The sequence below is a fragment of the Anopheles merus genome, chromosome 2R, assembly GCF_017562075.2.
Source record: "Anopheles merus strain MAF chromosome 2R, AmerM5.1, whole genome shotgun sequence".
Taxonomy (NCBI): domain Eukaryota; kingdom Metazoa; phylum Arthropoda; class Insecta; order Diptera; family Culicidae; genus Anopheles; species Anopheles merus.
In genome coordinates this window covers 49,359,222-49,376,119 of record NC_054082.1, presented here as the reverse complement: position 1 = coordinate 49,376,119, position 16,898 = coordinate 49,359,222, and the positions used below count along the sequence as shown (strand labels likewise).

At 44.1% G+C, this 16,898-nt stretch overlaps 1 protein-coding gene across 1 annotated transcript; it reads right to left on the bottom strand.

Moving 5' to 3' along the window:
• Nucleotides 1-403: 403 nt before the first annotated feature.
• Nucleotides 404-2,208, bottom strand: LOC121590147. The gene has a single exon (XM_041909573.1). It carries the CDS (start codon nucleotides 1,970-1,972, stop codon nucleotides 1,079-1,081), a length of 894 nt encoding a protein of 297 aa, XP_041765507.1. The 5' UTR covers nucleotides 1,973-2,208; the 3' UTR covers nucleotides 404-1,078.
• Nucleotides 2,209-16,898: the final 14,690 nt, after the last annotated feature.

The window sequence follows — 16,898 nt, the reverse complement described above, 5'->3', positions numbered from 1 at the left end:
CGCGGGAAACGTGTGGCCGTATGATGGGTATGGGTTTTTCTCCACTCACTCGGTGCTCTACTTTCCCGTTGACGACCTCATGTGGTGGTCGGTGCGAATTCGGTACGCTCGATGCTAAAGGGCCACCGTAATCATGCAACCGTGCGAAACAGTTTGCTCCCCTCCACCACCGGGGAGAAGCTGCAATTTATCCAAAGAAGAAAAGCAACGGGAACGATAAACGCCATCGGGTTTGCGGAGCGAATGAGAGCGAACTCGGTACTGGCGTGGGTTTTATTGCACTGCCTTAGGAAGCAGTCTGTGTGCAGTGGAGCGTTCGTATGTGCAAATCGGTCTGAATTAGCATGGTGTTTGAGTGACGCTTTCTCACGGTAACCGATAAAGAACGCAAAGTCGGGTAGGGTTATTTTTGGAAATAATTTGAGCTTTTATTTCTTCGTTCTTCGCTTTCGGTTTGTGGTGATCTGGATGGCTTGGGATCGGGCTCGGGCTTCGGAACCCTTTTCCAGAGGCCCATCGAAAACGGTTCCACTATCGGAGATTCGCCTGCACGGTAGAGTATGTTGCGGAAAAGTACACAAATTTCACGAAAGGCAAGCGTTAAAGTGCAGCAACGAACGCAACAACGGTTCGTGCTGTGGGTAGAATAGAAGTTAGATTGGCGCTAAGGAAACAATATAGTACAAAAGAAAGATCGTGTGTGAAAATTGATAAGCGTAAACGTAAGGGGAAGAGTGAGAGACAGAGCAAGACAACAAAGGGAAAGAGCTAGCGGAAGGTGAGTGAGACAGAGAGCCATACGGGCGGCAAGCGGTCCGCAAAATGGCCGGAATGGACATCGCGCAGGCACCGCTTTTCGCTGGCTTTGGTTCGATGGCGAGCCCCATCCCGTTCGCCTCATGGCTCCTGCGAGGCGTGCTCCTCGCCCTAACAACCTTGACCTCCTAACAATCGAACGCAAACTTTAACACCTTCACTTGACGCTAAATAAATTAAATAAATAATGTTCATGATGGTGGTGGTGGTTGTGGTGGTGGTGATGTGGTTTGGTGTGATTTGGAGCATCTGTCGGTGGCATTTAGGGCTTCTGGCCGCTGTACGCGACGTCCTGAGCGTCCTGAATCGAACGTCCCCAGCCGCCATGGCCGGAGCTGGCGCTGTATCCACCGACCTCACCGCCTCCGTACGAGCCGCCGAGCGAGTAGGCATCACCGTGGCTGGACGTGTGGCTGGTGGAGTGGTGCGGGTGAGCGACGACCTCGTAAGTGACGTGCTTCTCTTGCGACAGCAGCTTCTTGAGCCCGATGATGGCGGACAGCACGAGCGCGATCTTGCCAATGAGCAGAGCCTTGCCGGCGATCAGGGCGATCGCACCGAGCAGCAGCGGCAGCAGGGCGGCGGCCTTCAGCGCAACGGCGAGCAGCAGCGGGCCCAGGATCTTGGCGGCCTTCTTCTTCTTGCCACGAGCCTCACCACCGGCCGGTCCTTCCGACTTTTCCTCATCGTCCGAATCGGCGGCGAGCAGGTTCTCCGACACGTCCTCGAGGGCGCGGCCGGTCGAGGTCACGGCATTGACGATGTCCGCCCCCTTCAGGTCGACCTTGATGGTGTGCGTGGCGAGGAAGGACTGGACGCGGGACAGCAGCAGCGACTCGAGCGACTCATCGCCGCTGAGCGCACGGGGAGCACCCTCGGTTTCGGGCACGCCGGGCGTCTTGACCACAGTCACGCCGTCGGTCAGGGCGAACACGCTGCGCTTGGCCACGACACGATCGATGAAGCTAAACAGCTTGTACTTGACGCAGGACACCGAGTCGGACGACAGGCACTCCTTGTAGATGCTGCCGACCAGATCGCTCTCGCCACCGCCGATCGCATTGCGGGACGAACGGCCCGAATCTTCGGCCGGCAGGGCCACGGTCACGGCTAGGACTAAGCACAGCACACCGGCTACCTTGTAGGTGAAGGCCATCTCGCTGCTGGATCGATTACACACTCAACACACGCAGGAACAAGAAAACAACACACTCTCTCACACAGACACGGGCTGTCACAGGGCACGTGAAGCACGGCGGGGGGACACGGGTATGTGTTTTTTTTCGACAAACAGACACGCTTCTGTCCAAAATGCGGAGCGTGGAAAACTCGGAATCTACGATCTCGACCGTGATGCGGGTATGGCGGATCTGTTGCTCTTCGGAACGCTGCACGCTCAATTTATATAAACGTACGTACGCATGTGATACCTGTTTAACCGCCCAACCACACACGGTTCCCCTTGTCCAGCCCCCTACTCTTGCTCTACCTAACGCAGAGGCTGAAGCCCGCCCGGAGGAAACCGAATATTACGAGCGGTTTGTGGGGAGCCGTTTTTCTCCGTTCCTTTCTACGCCAAGCGGCGCGTGTACCCCGGTCGGAGGGAGGTTCGTCGTTTTCGCCCATGTTTCTTTCGTTCTTTCTCCGTCCTTTCTCCATGACGGCCGGGCGATCGGGCTCGCGCTTGCACCGTTCGCCCGGTCTCGCTTCCGCACGGGCTGCGAGGTTGAACGTTCACTCGATTACAGTTCATTTTGAGCGGCAACTGGCCACCCATCCCAGCGGATCGGCCTCGTGCGGGAAGGGTGCACGCGTTCCACATAAACTAACCTCCTCATTTTCCATCCATTCCGCACCCGGCCGTTCGACCGTGCCTCCCACCGAGCAGCTCGACTCGCGTGTGTTCGGGTGGGGAAGGAAAGCATCAATTTTCCCAGCGATTCCCACCACCATCGCACCACGAACCCAAAGGAACTTTCATTCATCTGCATCTTCTGGTGTTGCTAGGCTTGCACGATATGCTCACACTCAGCTGCAGGCAAATCCGTCTGCCGTCCCGCTCTGGCTTTCCCATCGCAGGCGTTTGCATCTCGTGTTTGCGTTTGTTTTCGCTCCTTTTCCTCAACCACAAACACATTTAATCTCGCGGCATGACCCGTGCCAACCCGTGCGCGCTCCATCGACCGATCATTTCTCTCAATGTCGGGTGTTTCTAATGCTATGTGGGGATTTTTTTTCTTAGATCTACTTTTCTCACTTGGGGTTAGGCTGTCCATTTCAAATGATTCAGTTCAGCTCGTGCACTTGCCTTGAGCATGATATTGTTGTGCCATGAACCTCACATTCGTGGATTGACCATTCCGGTGTCTGCGGAAGTTTTGCTGCTGTGGCGTCTGCGATCTGTTTTGCACACAGTATTCAGCTGCTTCCGTAGCGTGCCTTAGGGAGATTATTTTGCAGGAATTGTTTACATAAAGAATTAATTGTTTCCACAGTCTCCCGGTGCTGTTTTCGTGGGTCTATACCACTCATACTCAAAGAAGTACAAAACAACATAATTCTACAATTGCACTGTCAATTCGTTGATGAGTAGAACTCATGCAAGTCGCGTATGTAAACAGTACGAGGAAAAGATTGGAGCGAAGCAAAATTCTCAGTAGTTCTAAAAGGGAATTACAACTCGTTGTGAATTGAAGTTGTTAAATGCACTTGTGTTTTACTGCATAACACAACAAAAATCGATAGCAAATAGGACAACATGGCACCTCAACAACATGGTAATTGAAAATTCTATAATTTAAATAAAATGCCCGGAAAAATGAGGTTAGTTGGTTCTCGGGTGCAATTTTTCATATTTTTTGTAACCTGTCTACACGTCCAATTTGGCTAGCTTTTAATCTAACACGGATTTATTCGCTTGGTGGGCGCTACAAGTATACCCTACTTGAAGCTCTTCCCTTTGCAAGAGCATTACTCGCAACGACTACCTTTAAGCGGAAAGAATAATACGCCCCGGTACATCCTGCAAGGGCAATTACGTCACTTTACGCTGACGCTTTAATGCTCGCTCGACAAGAGAAACTGTGCTAAAATATGATCATAAATAAATTACACTGCTGCTCATCCGAGCGTGGAAGGAATTCGGTGCAATACCGGAGTAACAAGGATAACAAAATTCTAATTACAAGCGCACGTTATGAATAAGCACTTCAGTAGGATCAACCGGGTAGGGATGGGTTTACTGTTGCGATTAGGATATAATGTAGCGGCTTTTGATGAATGAAGAATGGTGCTCCTTCTGCTGACCAAACATTGCGAGAATTATGCAAAACATCAGGCCACGATGGTGAAGGAGCAATTTTGGGTAGGGGATTGTATGGTTTTGGCATTTTGTTTTGGCATGATACAAATGTTTTACTCGCCCAACATTGGCAAAGCAGCTCACTGTGCTGTGCACTGTAAGAAAAAATCAAAATTGCGTTGCATGAAATATAACCCATTGTTTATAAAAAAAAACAAGATTGATGCAACCCTAGGAACGTGGGTAAGTTCTAACATTGTGAGAAAGGAAACATAACCAATTGGAGCACATGCTTCTTAAGATATTTTGATATGCACACCTTCCTATTTGCATAGTTTGTTGCTGCATTCTTGACTTTGAATCCAAGATTCGGGGGCTAACACTTTCATTTACCTATTGTAGGTCCTTGACCCGGCCCGGTCTGATTCCGTTTGCTTATCCATCGGCATCGCCGAAGCGAAGAGAAATGTTAGTAAAAGCCAACTAGATGGGCGGGAAGGTTTTATCTATCAGCAGTCGCTGCTCCCAGTGCCTGCTCCCAGGTTAGAAAACCGAATTAACACACATACCCATTCGCCGGCTTCGACAGGCTTCAGAGTCCGATTCCTTCCTTGCGATTGGGAGCTTTTCTCGGGCGCTGCATGGCCAGGCGAAAGAGAAAGTTGTTTTTAACTACCGTGCTGGGTGCGTAATTTTCCGCATTTTACTGTGTCATCACTTCATTAGACGGCGTGGCTTGTTTTGGGAGTATCGAGATTAGGTTCGGTACGGTTGTGCCGAGCACATCGGTTGGTTGTATATTGTTTGTTCCTTTCATCGCAACACACTGAGGCACAGTTCGGTCGAATCGGTATATCGTCGATTGCTGCGTGGCAGAAAGGTATTTTTAGCCTTTTATGTGCTATCTCAATCCCTCCGCTTTGAAATGTGGGGAGGACAGAACCATGTAAATTGGAGCGCTTAGCTGGCATTTTTTGATATTCAATCCTACCAGGAAGAGGATAGTGGAAAGATTCTTCAAATCTTCAACGCTCTCGTTATTGTTTTCCAATTTGGTTGTGTGAACATGATGAACATAAAAACTGCAATCTTCCTCAAAGTGCTGTTCAAAAAACGGCGGCATTTGCGTAATTGGACGACAAAAAATCAGACGACCAATCAAAGTAAAGGCGGAGATGGGGCAGACAACAACAAAAAAAAAAAAAAAAGAGCGTAGAAAACATGGACACTAAATGTAGTGCCTTTCTAATGATTTCGTAGATACACCATTGAATGTTTCTTTCACCTCACCAGCACACATTCCATGTCGCTCGCACGGAAACGCACAGTCCGTCAATCCGTTCTCGAGTTGCCGTGCCACAGCTGCTGCCCCTGTCCGTTCGTACTGTGAGGGATCGCTGACGAAATCTGACCGTTTGGATCTCTTGACCTACAAAGCCGTCCCTACGGCCACGAGCGGGACGGCCCGCCCCGCAGCCGTATGCGGGCCAAGTGGATAATGATGGGTGATGGGGATCTCGTAACAATGAGATGCGCCATGGACGGTTCCTTCTCCGCCGCAACCCGGAAAGGGCCGATGAAAACGGGGCGGAAGGCGTTTCCCGTAGTTGGAAAATCGGCCCGAAACGAAACCGTGCCACTCTTGTTGACCGGTACCATGGCTACGGATCTTTGTTAGTTAGCTACCGGAGTTGGGTGAGTTTTTTGTTGTTGCTGTTAAACATCTAGCGTCGTCTTGTCCGAGAGATCGTGACGTTCTGGGTGGATTGAAATGTGCCAAAAATGGTGTCCGTATTGAAATTGATTTAGCGTTTGGCACATCGATCGATTTGGGACTTTGAACGAACCGGTAAAAAAAATCGAACGGATTATATCGTTTGAATTTTGCCACATCAATTAGTGAAGGTTCAGCTCAGCGTATACGGTTCGGTTCCGGTCTCGGTCATGATCTTGCGACTAAAAGCTAAGCTAGACTAATGGCACAAAACTAGCACCAATGTGGCCGATAGCTTACTTTCCGAAAGCCATCACTACGCTCGAAGACGCTCACAGCTTTCCATTCCTTAAACCGCAGCCCCAGTCGGTAGGGGAGTATCGAGCGTCTGCCTGGGGGGACGTTTCCTCCGAAGGCAACTGGCCGACAACACATTGCTCATTGAACTTGAACTTTGTTGGCGCTAGTGGTAGGTCTTTCTCGATTATTTGCCTTTACCGTGTGCCGTGTGCTTTCTATGCTCTGCAGTAAAACTGCAGCAACAGGAAACACGATCTGCAGGCGGTCGATCGACCCTTCAACAGAACCACTTTCCATTGCATGTAGCGACACTACACAACCGCACATTGAGTAGTCATAACCACCAAGGGGCGGTAAGGGCGATGAAAAAAATGAGGGGAAAAAATACGACTAGTACATTGACCGCTTGCCCGCTTGGTCAAAGTGAAAATGAAACATTTGCGCCGGTCACATGTCACACACGGTGAAGCCGGTGAGGTTCACGTTGCTGCCGAGGGAAAGTGTTGCTTCTGTCGTGTTTACGTGTAGTCCAATAAAAGTGACGCTAGTAATAAAAGTAAGGATAAAGACCAAATTACCTCCATGGTACTGTGATCAACGGACTGCTCAAAGTGTCGTTTGCAGCTAGCCGGGGTCTTGGCGTGAGTCCCAAATACTTGAAGCACAAACGGAAGGGTGATAACAGCTTGTATTGCGTCACCCACGTGCGATGGTGCTTTCGGATCTTGGCAAGACATTCCATGACCGTGGGCAGAGACCTGTCCGGTTCCCACAGGTCAGAGCGTTTTGACTCTAATTGGCTTGAACGTTAGTTTCCGTTTTAGGCTGATGGTCAATAACGACGTGCTAGTAATACCATGTGAACCAAAGCGAAATGATTAGAAGGTACGGTTGTGTTCGTCAAGTTGCTCTTAGTAGGGATGGAACAACTGCTGACTGATTGACAAACTGAACTGCTGGTAAATTAATGATAAGGAAATTTTCCAAGTTTTTTTTGTTTTTTTAGAAAGGTTTTCTGAGAAGAATATATCTCAATAAACTTATGTTCAGTTCAGAGCATGCATGGTTTATGCATTATATATAACCATCTTATTGAACAAATAAATGAGAAAAAACAAGGAAGAGGAAAACTCCTAAGGGTAAGACATTTATCAACCATCGTCAGGGAAAAGAAACTCATTTCATCCTTCTAGAATACGCCGGATCCGATGACGCCAATACTCGTGGTAAAAGACTTTAAATAAGGTATTTTTTTATATCAAGAGCTTATAACTTACAATATAAGACCAAGACCAAGAAGTGATCTACTATTTACAGTAATCCTCGTGGAAGAGTATCCCTAGTAAAGGTTATCTGAAAGAATGATGTGTGGATCTTTAAGTGATTTTTAAATAATAATTTTTCAACGGCTTAATTTAAGTTGAAGTTGATTATAATGATCATAATTTTTAATTAATAGGTTACACTTTCTCTTGTATTTTCTTCAAATTTAAACTTAACATTTGCCTAGAAAGCGGAACTAAAATAGTCATGTTTGCTAATCACTTTACAGTGAATAAAAAAAGAGATGAAAATGCTACAAACCAAAACAAGATAAGTCTAATGAAAGCACGCACCATACAGTGATGATGTCGTATTAAAAATCATAAGAAAATGATACCTGATTCGCTAGGGTTGCCGAACTCGTTCACAAAACCCCGGACAAACCGTCACGGCCAGCGCAGTTGCCGTTTGTGCGAGCGGTATTAATTTGCTATAAATTAAATAACTTGCTGCCGCTTTCATTTTAGCGCTCATTCTGCTGCAGTTTAAAGATGCGGTACTGTGTACCGTTTGAGAAGTTGGGTGTGCGTGGTTCATGTTTGGCTTTGCTCAGCGAAGAAAATGCCCAAATTTTCCGACCCGTGCCGAGCAGTCTTTCACTTGATCCCCATGGATGGGGCACCTTTCGCGGCGCAAGCTGAAAGCAGAAATTAAGAAGAAATTTGGGCAAAACATACGCGCATGGTTTATGAGTCGGAACCGTATCGGAACGGGTCGACGAGAGCGAAAGAAATGGAGCTAGCGGCCAACGGTGGCAAATAGCAAAGCCAGCCAAAAAAAAGGGAGCATCACAATAATAATAGCAATCCGCGATGAGTGGCCTCTCGCGAAAGTAGCCGAAAAATTTCATTATCTGCATCCATTTGCAGCAAACGTGTGAGTGTGGATAATGATGTTTCTTTTCGTGTGTATCTTTCCCCTCACACATCCGCACATCACATGATTGCTATTGTTTTTGGTTTGTTTACTTCCGTTCATGCCGTACATCCCCCTCTGATGGCTGGAGGAACGACAAACCGCGGGTTGACCGATGGTCTGCGCGGTCGTTACTGAAGTGGCCACCGTATCGGTGTCAAAATAGTTATCGTACCCCCTGTTGATGTATGCCTGTAAAATTGGGCACGTTGGTGAAAATAGGCACACGGATTTGGTCTTACACTGCCGGCCGCCGGATGGACGGATGTTTTTCACCGCTCTTTGCGCGATTGTGCGAAAATTGAGCCTGAAAAAAATGATCAAACACTCACTCCGAAAATTGACAGAAAGCTGCTACTTTTACCAGTGAAGGTGTGATGTGGTAGAGTTTTATATTGATTGTTGTAGGTTTTTTTGTATTAGCAGTCTATATGGTATTTTTGTGCGTCGGTGTTTCGAAATGGGAAATGTTTCTATTTTGAATTGAGGTAACCGTTGGAAGTATTGAGAAATGGAAGAAACGATTCAGTGAGGTATGTGAGGTAGTGAGGTAAACTTACACAAAGAGTGTAAGTTTTAACAATTTTGGTCACGACATGCGATTGAAAATTGTGAACATAATCTCGTTGTAGTTGTGAAGAATGTAGTTTTTTTAAAATCGCCTGGGATTTTTTTTGGCACAACAATCGCTGTCGGTCTAGGCCTGCCTGTACCCACTAGTGAAGTGAGCTTGGCTTTCAGTGAATTATTGTTACCATAGCAGGATAGTCAGTCCTACGTATGGGGGCACGGTTTATTCGGGACTGGAACCCATGACGGGAAATCGAAATCGCCTGCGAAACGGCAGTAAATAAACCAGGAATGTTCAATAATATACTTAAAATATTGAGTGAACGCTTTTCTAAAAACTATGCACAATAAACACGGTGAATTGAAGGACGTACATGGACTTCTCTAATGACCTAAAGTGACCCTGTATGTTGGTATGATTCAGATCCTTTGTGATTGAGGCAGTCCAAGACCGTGTACATTTGTTACGTCAAGATTACAGCTCCTATTTTCATTGAAAATCGTGGGTAATTTTAAAATTAAAAAATAATGTTTCATTTTCCCAATTAACAAATTGAAAAGTTTATCAAAAACATGCAAAATAAAATATTTTAGAATACTCTTCTTCTTCTTAGGCACAATAACAGTCGTCGTTTACTCTTTAAAAAATAATGTTTCATTTTCCCAGTTAACAAATTGAAAAGTTTATCAAAAACTGTTGTTTATTATTTTTTATGTGTTATTTATTAGTAAAATTCAATAGAGAACGAGAACAGGATCGTTTAACATGAAAAGGATCGTTAAATAACGGTCTAACACGGAGCGATCTTGTCGGAACGTAGAGGTTGAACACAGAAAGTAGTGCCGGTGGAGACGGATTTTCCTATAAGCGGACTGAGCGGCCACGGGAGCCCCGACCTAAAGGAGGCCCTAGCTAAATCTCTTTAATTGATTTTTTATTTGAAATTGTTTTTTATAATGCACATAACGGAAAACTAAATCGTTCTCAAACATTCTTACAAGTAAGTGTGTGGAATGTGTTGATAACGTTTATAGCAATCAATAGTTGTTACGAACTTTCGAGATAATTTTTGAAGACCTAGAAAAAGTTGATATACTTTCCTACTCTTCTATTAACAATAAAACCTCTCATGACAAGAAAACATGACCAGAACTTTGCCGATGATCTCAATGGCAAGAACGACAAGTCTACATACACGAAAATAAAGAATAACCATTGTCAGACACTTGGATTTGAGGCAATTTTATGTACATGTGAAACAAGAAATCACACAAACTTTTGTGCAGTGGCTTTCGTCACTCATATACTTGATAAAACAAACAATTGAATTGTAAATATTCTTTATAGTACAAAGTACAAAAGAATAAAATTCGTTTTTTGTTAGGTTTTCCAAATAGACATTTTAGGTGTATTAGACTAATTTTCAGGCTTGTCCAGTGGTCAAATTGGCCAGGGTCAGGGCAACTGCATCAAAGTAGACCAACTAGATCAGTATTGAAATTCGGAATGTCTGGAGTTTTAATAACAATAGTTTATTGTTTCATTGTTTAATTAATTTTCATATAAAATACTCATAGCTGAGTAAATCGACCAAATACGTATTTCATTTGTTTCTATGCAGAATTTTTTTTTCTCACCAAACACGAGTGTTTGAATATAGTTTTGAGTTTTTGCAGTACCGGAAACACTGATGATGGACAGCCTTAAAAATATGCAAAATATTATTATTTATATTAATTAAGTTATCGAGTAAGTTTTGCCTACATAACACTTTAAAAAATCATTCTTAGAACTAAAATACCACAACCTCATCAAAGCTTTTAACAGACAGCATTGAATTGAGGCGTTAAAATAATGAAATAAATAAATAGAGAATAAATAAGCCTGATTACATGAAGACTATAGATACCATTAAAATAGTATAATGACTGCCATATAAACGGATAGAAGAAAATTAATCCCTAACGAATTCAGGATTGTGCATTTAGTATTTGTAAAAAGATATTGATGAAAATGCGAACAGTGTAATGTTTGTTCGTATTGATATAGTTTGGGGACTTTTAGGGAAGCTAGGGTCCCCATTTCGATCCATCGCTAAGGGCCCCGAGATTGATAAATCAGCATCAGAGTGCTGACGAGTCGATCCGGTGGTCGAGTATCCCAGCGATAAACATGTATGTGTATGATGATGTATGCAGATGTACATAGAATCTTTCGGTTGTGATATCTTTTTCGCGCATGTACTAAGCGCTTGGAGCAGACATTTCCCATACCAATTTATACGCATTTGTCTTTTCTTTTTGTATTCTTCTTAATTCATTCGAGCCAATGTTTTCGGAACAGATATCAGTTTGGATAACAAGAGCGTATCCAAATGTAGAGGTAGCTCTAATCTGCGAATTAACATCTCTGATCTCCTTCTCGCTCGTGTTGAAGGAAAGGAAGGATATATTTTCCCTATTTACAGGGTTTCGAATCAAATAATGGACTACTTGATCCACTCGGTGGAATGTTTCAAATGGTTAGGGGATGTTTGCAACGTTGCTATGGAGGTTTGCAAGCATATAGGGGAATATGTCAAACGCTTAGGAGAAGTGTACAAAACAGCTATGGAGATTTGCATCCAGCTATGGAGCGCTCGGTTGTAGCGTTGTAGAAATTAATCTCAATTTAAAAAAAAGCACCGCGTGATGATTTAAATGTTTGGGGTGATTAAACACATGTTTTAGGATCATTATAAGGAAATAGTGGTTAATTCGTAATAATATTTATTCGGACTAAATTTTCACTACGTCCTATCCGTAATATCTAACACCCTATTCTACTATTTCTTTACATCATCAACATTTTCATACGTATTTAACAGTAATGATTCTTGAGGGTATTGTCAAAGTTTTAGAAGAAATCGTTTGACATAGTCTTTACTATTTTCTGGAATTTCATGCTGGCTCTTAGTTGGTTCTAAATTCAACGCGTGTGATTAAAGAACGGGGTAATTTGATTACTAGGTAGGAGAACTCTGATGAACATTATTTAAATATTCATGTTTAAATATGAGGAAAAATGTTGCCGCAAAGAAGAAATAGTGGAGTGGAGAATGTAGCACAGAAGAATGTTTAAATAGCAAATTCAATTTAAAATTAATTGTTATGTTACATGACAATACCAGAAACATGTGTTTAATCTACAGCGCTAGTTTAATTTCTACAGCGCTACAACCGAGCGCTCCATAGTTGGATGTAAAACTCCATAGCTGTTTTGTACACTTCTCCTAAGCGTTTGACATATTCTCCTATATGCTTGCAAACCTCCATAGCAACGTTGCAAACATCCCCTAACCCTTTGAAAAATTCCACCGAGTAGATCAAGTAGTCCATTATATGATTCGAAACCCTGTATATAATTCACTTATTGGCAGGGCGACAGACAGAGCGACTGATCCTGTAGTATACACTGGTCCTGTAGGAATGTATAAGCTTTCGGCTATGACCTCTTTCTCGCGCATGTACTAAGCACTTGGAGCAGATGTTACGATATGTTAGGCCGCGGGGCCGTGAGGCTTTCTCAAGCTGAGAAAACATTCTCAGGCACTCATTTAAGTTTCTCAAACACTCAAAACTTGTTCGCAGACGCGAGCCCATGGCCGTCGTCAGCTTTTTCACTTTGAGAAACTGATGTATCCACTCAAGCTTTATTTGAAGCTATAAGTAGAGAATATGTTTTTGGTTGCATTTTTTTGTAACCTTTTTCAGTTAGAAAGAATGAAACCATTTTCCAACTTAATTACCGATTTATTTATTTATTTCTCATGTTTCAAACAGCCAATCACTGCATCGTCAACTTTCTCAAATATTCTCAACAGATTCTCAAACCCATGTAGTGCCGATTCTACAAACGTTGAGAAAGCTCTCATTAGTGTTTGAGAAAATGAGCGTTGATAAATCCCATTGGCCCGCGGCCGTATAAAGTCGTGTGAGTTAGCGTCTTTACCATGGGGCCACCTTTTTAAATAAACATTTGTATAAGTCCTGTAATAGTAGGATGGACAAATCATCGATACTGATAACCTGAACCGTTTTTTTTATCAAAATTGTCAGAAATGTCTGCGGCCGCGGGGCCATGGGGTTTCTTAACGCTCATTTCCTCAAGCACTCATGAGTGCTTTTGAGAAACCTACGTTCTCAACGTTTGTCGAATCGGCACAAAATCGGTTTGAGAATCTTTGAGAAAGTTGACGATGCAGCAATCAGCTAACTGAAATATGAGTAATTGTGCTATGTGTTTATCGGTAATCACTTTGGAAAATTTGTTCAATGTTTATAATTGAAAAAAAAAAACATGCGTTAAAAAACTTATTTTCTATTCAAAGCTCAAAAAAAAGCGTGAGTGGCTTTTTCAGTTTCTCAGAGTAAGTAAAATTGACGACGGCCACGAGCACGCGCCTGAGAACAAGTTTTGAGTGCATGAGAAACTTAAATGAGTGCTTGAGAATGTTTTCTCAGCTTGAGAAAGCCCCGTAGCCCCGAGGCCATAGATATCTTGATGATAGGTTTTTTTTTTATATTTTAGATTGGTATTATAACCCTTCACTTAAAATCCATTTACAATGTTGTGAACGTGCAAGGAAACCCGTTTGCACATGCTAAATTAACGGAAACTGTTGTTTTTTTTCTATTGTAACTTTTCTTTGGTGTATGGATGGGATTTATATAGCATTAAATATTAACGCAAACACTCGCATTGCAGATCAGTATGAGTGCGATAAACGTTCATCACGTTTGGCCCTATCAAAATACAACGAATGTTTTGCATCACAAGAAAAGCTCTGTATATTGTTGCATGCCAGTAACATAGCCAAGCGGATGGAAAATTATGCTAAAGAGCAAAGAGCTACTCTAACACGCCGAGTGTTACTGTAACCTGCACCAGCAGCAACACCATCATCAACATCATCTTCGACCACTCGACCAGCAAAGCAGCTGCACAGAACAACAAACATTCGAAAACCTCAGCGGTTTCTCGATACCGGGAAGTGGTACGCAAACATCTCGTACCGCCGGTTTTTGTTTTTTCCTCCCCTTATGCCACTGATAGCAACACGCCCCCGTTTGCGCTGTCGAAGGTATTGGTTTTGGCATCAAATGGCAGGGCAGCGACTGCGTCGGAAGGAAGCATCGCCCCATGCCGAATGAAATCGAATCCACTTTAGATAAGTGCTCCTCTTTTCTGGCATGGAAAACACTTTGCCACACTGACCCAGATAAGCGTTACTGGCAGCCCTTCCCGGCCACTGGTACTTGAAACCTGTACCGGCACCGAGTTACAGAGTTTGGAAAGTCAAATTTTCTTCTTGCTGTGTGTGCGAGCTCGTTGGAAACGCGAAGCAACGGAACCGGGAAAAATTATGTCATGCAGTGAAGCTAGAAGCACAAGGCAGCACGAATCGGACGCGACTCTTGGGGTGGATTTGTTATTCAAATAGTTCCGTCCTCGCAACCGTAACAGCGATGTACCAAGAGCGAACAAAAAGACGCTGACTATTGAATATATTAATGCCATGCCGTGGGCGTCAGACCAACAGTGGTGCAGGAACGGAGTTTGGAAGCTTTTCAGAACATTTTTCGTCGGAAAGCTCCGTTAGCTAATCGACGGGTGAACAGTTCTTGGGCTGGTTGTTATCTTGAGCGCCCTATATCAATTTCCCTCTTCCCGTTTTCCGCCATCACCGCCAGCCACTCGACGCACACGGGGAATGTGGCTTACGGTTTCAGATTCCCAAATTTGAGAACGATTCTTCCAACCGAAGCGATAAAGGAAACGGTTGCATTCCAGCGCTGCAGGCGTTCATCGGAGCGTTAATTAATGTGGCCATATTTTTAATTCGCGTCTCGGCACACAGGCACATACATACGCACAGAAAGCTATCACAAGACGAGCGCTCCAGACGAAAAGACTGTTAAGCGGGCCCTCGGGGTCTGACGGGTGATGGTAGATTTTTCCGGTTCTGGTTTCCTGGGGCTGGTTTTCCAATCCATCACGTGATAACTGGTTTTTCGGCAGCAACAGTCTCGAGACAGGCAAGACTGGATGGGATGGGAACGGTCCCTAAGCCAGCGAGATGGTAGCAAATGTGTTCGCAGCGAGCAAGAGTCCGGGTGTGGATTAAGTGGTCGTTGGGATGATTTTGGGGCCAATCGGCCTATTGCGGGCCAATCGACGGGAACGGCTGCATGATAACTCATCCGGTGGAGAATAGTGTGTACGTTTTCCTATGTATTGCATTGATGTGGTCGTGTGTGTGTGTGTGTGTGTGTGAGTGTGTGTGTGTGTGTGTGTGAGTGTGTGTGTGTGTGTGTGTGTGTGTTGTGTGTGTGTGTGTGTGTGTGTGTGGTGTGTGTGTGTGTGTGTGTGTGTGTGTGTGTGTGTGTGTGTGTGTGTGTGTGTGTGTGTGTGTGTGTGTGTGTGTGTGTGTGTGTGTGTGTGTGTGTGTGTGTGTGTGTGTGTGTGTGTGTGGTGTGTGTGTGTGTGTGTGGTGTGTGTGTGTGTGTGTGTGTGAGTGTGTGTGTGAGTGTGTGTGGTGTGTGTGTGGTGTGTGTGTGTGTGTGTGTGTGTGTGTGTGTGGTGTGTGTGTGTGTGTGTGTGTGTGTGTGTGTGTGTGTGTGTGTGTGTGTGTGTGTGTGTGTGTGTGTGTGTGTGTGTGTGTGTGTGTGTGTGTGTGGTGTGTGTGTGTGTGTGTGTGTGTGTGTGTGTGTGTGGTGTGTGTGTGTGTGTGTGTGTGTGTGTGTGTGTGTGTGTGTGTGTGTGTGTGTGTGTGTGTGTGTGTTTACGTACGAGTCTGGATCTGCGAAATTGTTGAACATAGACTTAAGAAATCTAAAAACGGGGGTACTGGGTATCGGGGATACGCCATGAGTGTTTGACGGAAATTGCGGTCAGCTCGGAACAGTTTGATTGTTTTAGATGTTCCCTTTTATTTTGTTTCTTTCGCTTCAAAAGCGACATAAAATAAGATGAATCCATCCGGCACCTTTTGGATCGGATTTTTCGTGCAGATTATTTTTACAATATCCGCTCCGTGCATCAATTCGGAAGAACTTGATCATTGTTGCTATGCTGGTCTGCCAGTCCCGCGGTTTATTTTTGGGAACGGAAATCGATTATGCTGGCGTAATGATTTTATCAACTTTAAATGCCTACGCGAATCGATGCAAAAATAATCGGTTGGGCTGCTCTTCCCGCAAACTTTGTGATCCAAATCAGTTGTGTGTGTAATTCGGTGAATAAAGGATTTGAAGGAAGGGGTATGGCATCATCGAGGTGAAGCGTAATCGATTTGCGTAACAATGATACTGTAGTGAAATGGACAATCTGCTATTAATAATGCGATTATCGCACAATTTCATTACACAAAAATGGAATTAAATGTTAATCAGGCGTGCTAATCACGTGTTAGAAAAGCATATAATCGCCGTTCACCAACGTGACAAAAAGCAATGTGTAAAGACAACACGTTAAGTTACTTGATAACATATTTTTAAGTTACGTTACTTGGCATAAAAATGCAAAGATTTTTAGAAAGTAGTTTCTACAACATATTGGATAACATAACTAAAAGACGGTTACTCAACTGTTTTATTTTATGCTATAACGGAAGACAATATTTGATGTAGTTCAACAGCTGGAATTGTTCAATCGAATTTAAAATTGAAAACTTATCTCTTTTGAGAGTTAAATCGTTTACAGGTTGGGCTCGCGAACGTCGTCGTAGTACGTCGTCGTGACATGGCCCGAGCCAAAGTCATTCTCCAAGATGCCCGGTCACTAGGTGCAGCTTTCCTTAGACGTAAGTAGCCGATCTCCGATAGGCCTTGCTTCACCTGGTTCATATACCCTGTTTTCTTGCGGACTTTCATGAAAATGTATTTTTTAAATGAATGAATATGTATCTTGCGATGCGA

What these genes read in the sequence shown, in the direction of transcription:
- LOC121590147 (XM_041909573.1), bottom strand. Translation starts at nt 1,972, where the DNA reads ATGGCCTTCACCTACAAGGTAGCCGGTGTGCTGTGCTTAGTCCTAGCC.